Genomic DNA, 2449 nt, shown 5'->3' on the forward strand with positions numbered 1-2449 from the left:
ACGGAGCAGAGGGGCGTGTTATCAGCGCAGGCAGCTTCCTGCTTTATCTCCCTCTGTCCCCTGCCCCTCCCTTCTTCTCCCCCTCCCTCTCTTGGCAGCCGGCGGCTCAGCCAATCGGAGCGCACGGTGGGGGGCAGGGCAAAGCAAGCCACCATTCCAGTGCAGAGCTGCTGCATCTACCCGGAGCTAACGGGGAGCTAGGAGCACAGAGGAGGAGACTCGCTCAGACCCTGCCTCTCCCCCTCTCTCCCTGTGAGTGTGTGCGTGTGCGTGTGCGTGTGTGTGTGTGTGTGTGAGAGAGAGAGAGAGAGAGAGAGTGTGTAAGTGTGAGTGTGTGTGTATGTGTGACTAGCAGCAGCCAGACTTTTTTCAGCTCGTCTTGAAAGAGGCAGCTTTACAGGCCTGCTTTCTCCCAGGATAAAGGGACCGGCCGTGGGGGCAGCAGAGAGCGGACGGGACTCCCTTGACAGCCTGGCTCCTCGCTGACAGCGCCTGGCGGACGTGCAGGCAGGCAGGATGATAGCCGCTCAGCTCCTGGCCTACTACTTCACCGAGTTGAAGGATGATCAACTCAAAAAGGTGAGTGGAGAGCCGGGTCCGGGCACTGGGGGGTTGTGTAACGGTCCAGAGGACAGAGGACAGAGGACAGAGGACAGAGGACAGAGGACAGCCATGGAGGCCGGTCGATGGTGGCTGTGTGACGGTGTTACATGATGGCCCGCGGGGGCGGATCAGGCTGGCAGAGGAGGATGCAGCATCCGGGCAGCGAGGGGGTTAGATGATCAGATGGAAGGCATGCTGAGCTGTTATTTGAATGCGATGCTGTTGCTCTCTCTCTGCCCGAGGCTTGCTTCTGTTTTGGGGAGCGGAGCTTCAGCGGTGGATGTCCTTGAGAAGGGCTGCGTGGCCAGGGGGCCCGGCGCAGCAGACAGACCCTCGTTTTAGGCAGCGTTTCCGGGGCGTCCGAAGCAGACAGGTGTCCGCGTGAGCTGCGTGTCCTCCTCCCTCCTCTCTCTCTCGCTCCACTCTCTCACTCATCCCGTCTCTCTCTCTCCTGTCTCTCCTCGCCTCATCACACTGCACAAACTGTTACACTGTCCAACCCCACCTACCCCCCCCCCGCCCTTCCGCGCCCCCCCCCCCCCCCCCCCCCCCCCCCCCAATCAGCTCGTTAGCGCCGGTGATGACAGCATAAACTCGTTAGCGAAACAGACGCGGCCCCGTGTAGGGGGCTTCAGGCTGATGGAGTGGGAGATTGGATGGGTGATGCAACGCGTGACATCACTAGTGCAGTGTGCGCACGCGTGACATCACAGTGCAGTGTGCGCACGCCGTGCGCTCCGGGGCACCACTGGAACCAATCACACAGAGGTTCCTTGAATGGAAAGGAATCCCAGATTGGCCCGCTTAACGCTATATTAAGAGATGCGGTCGCAGTACAGCAGTTGTCCAAATAACTTACACAAATACGTTCTCTCATTATTATTGTGGTCATTATTCAAAGATGGCCGTTGCAATGCGTTTTTTCAGACTGTCGCAAAAATCCTCTTATTAAATAGCGCGACACTGGAAATGCCAGAGACATTCCCTTGTTTTTAAAATGTGTAAATAATTTGTATTTATTTTACTTATGTATTTTACACAGTCTAGTTTAGAGAGAAAAAAATCAATTTAGGACAATGTTTTTTTACAACTTTATTATTATTATTATTATTATTATTATTATTATTATTTTTTGGTCTCAGTTTCAGTTTATGATGATACCCTTGTAGAAGACTTGCACAGTCCAGCAGTGAAAGATTTGTTCATTTTGCAATGCGTACTACTGACCCTAAAGCCTCGTAAACAAGTCAGTATGAATATGTGTATTGTTACACCCGTCAACAAAAGGAGTGGTAACACTTTAACATTTAAATTACTAACTATTCATTCGTTGAATTTGTCCTCCGCAAGTGTGCATGTGTGTGTATGTATGTATGTATGTATGTATGTATGTATGTATTGTTTTTTTAAGTATGATGCATGTTTGTATTTTATTGTAATATAAATTACAATACATGTATTGCTGTTTGCCTTGTGAAGCACATTGTGTTGCTTTATAACATGCATATAATATATGCATGTTATAAATTATGTGACTTATAAGGTGTGAGTATCACATATTATTAAGGGAGATGATAAAACCAAGTTTAATACGTTCCTGAAACTAAAGTGTTACCTAAGGAGGAATAATGCCTTTGTATCTATGCATCCATCACTCTAACCACCTGACACACAGACAGAGCACCGAGGCCTTTGGCTCAGCACCAGCCACGTACAGTAACACTGTGCAGATCAGCTGCTATTTTTAAGAGACATTACATTTTGGAAGGATATGTTTGTTTGTTTGTTTGTTTGTTTGTTTATTCGGAACCCCGTTAGTTGCTACCGGCGTGGCAACTAATATACT

The 2449-nt window shown here is 49.4% G+C and overlaps 1 protein-coding gene across 1 annotated transcript in view; it reads left to right on the forward strand.

Moving 5' to 3' along the window:
- Window positions 1-441: 441 nt before the first annotated feature.
- The window catches only part of LOC310775265 (hexokinase-1-like), an 80568-nt gene continuing 78560 nt past the window's right edge, over window positions 442-2449 (forward strand). The window contains exon 1 of the mRNA XM_083635395.1: window positions 442-579. Within this exon, the coding sequence (XP_083491521.1) occupies window positions 517-579 (63 nt within the window). The 5' untranslated portion in view covers window positions 442-516. The remainder of the gene's footprint in view (window positions 580-2449) is intronic.

The sequence above is a fragment of the Poromitra crassiceps genome (assembly GCF_964638095.1).
Source record: "Poromitra crassiceps genome assembly, chromosome: 4".
NCBI lineage: Eukaryota > Metazoa > Chordata > Actinopteri > Beryciformes > Melamphaidae > Poromitra > Poromitra crassiceps.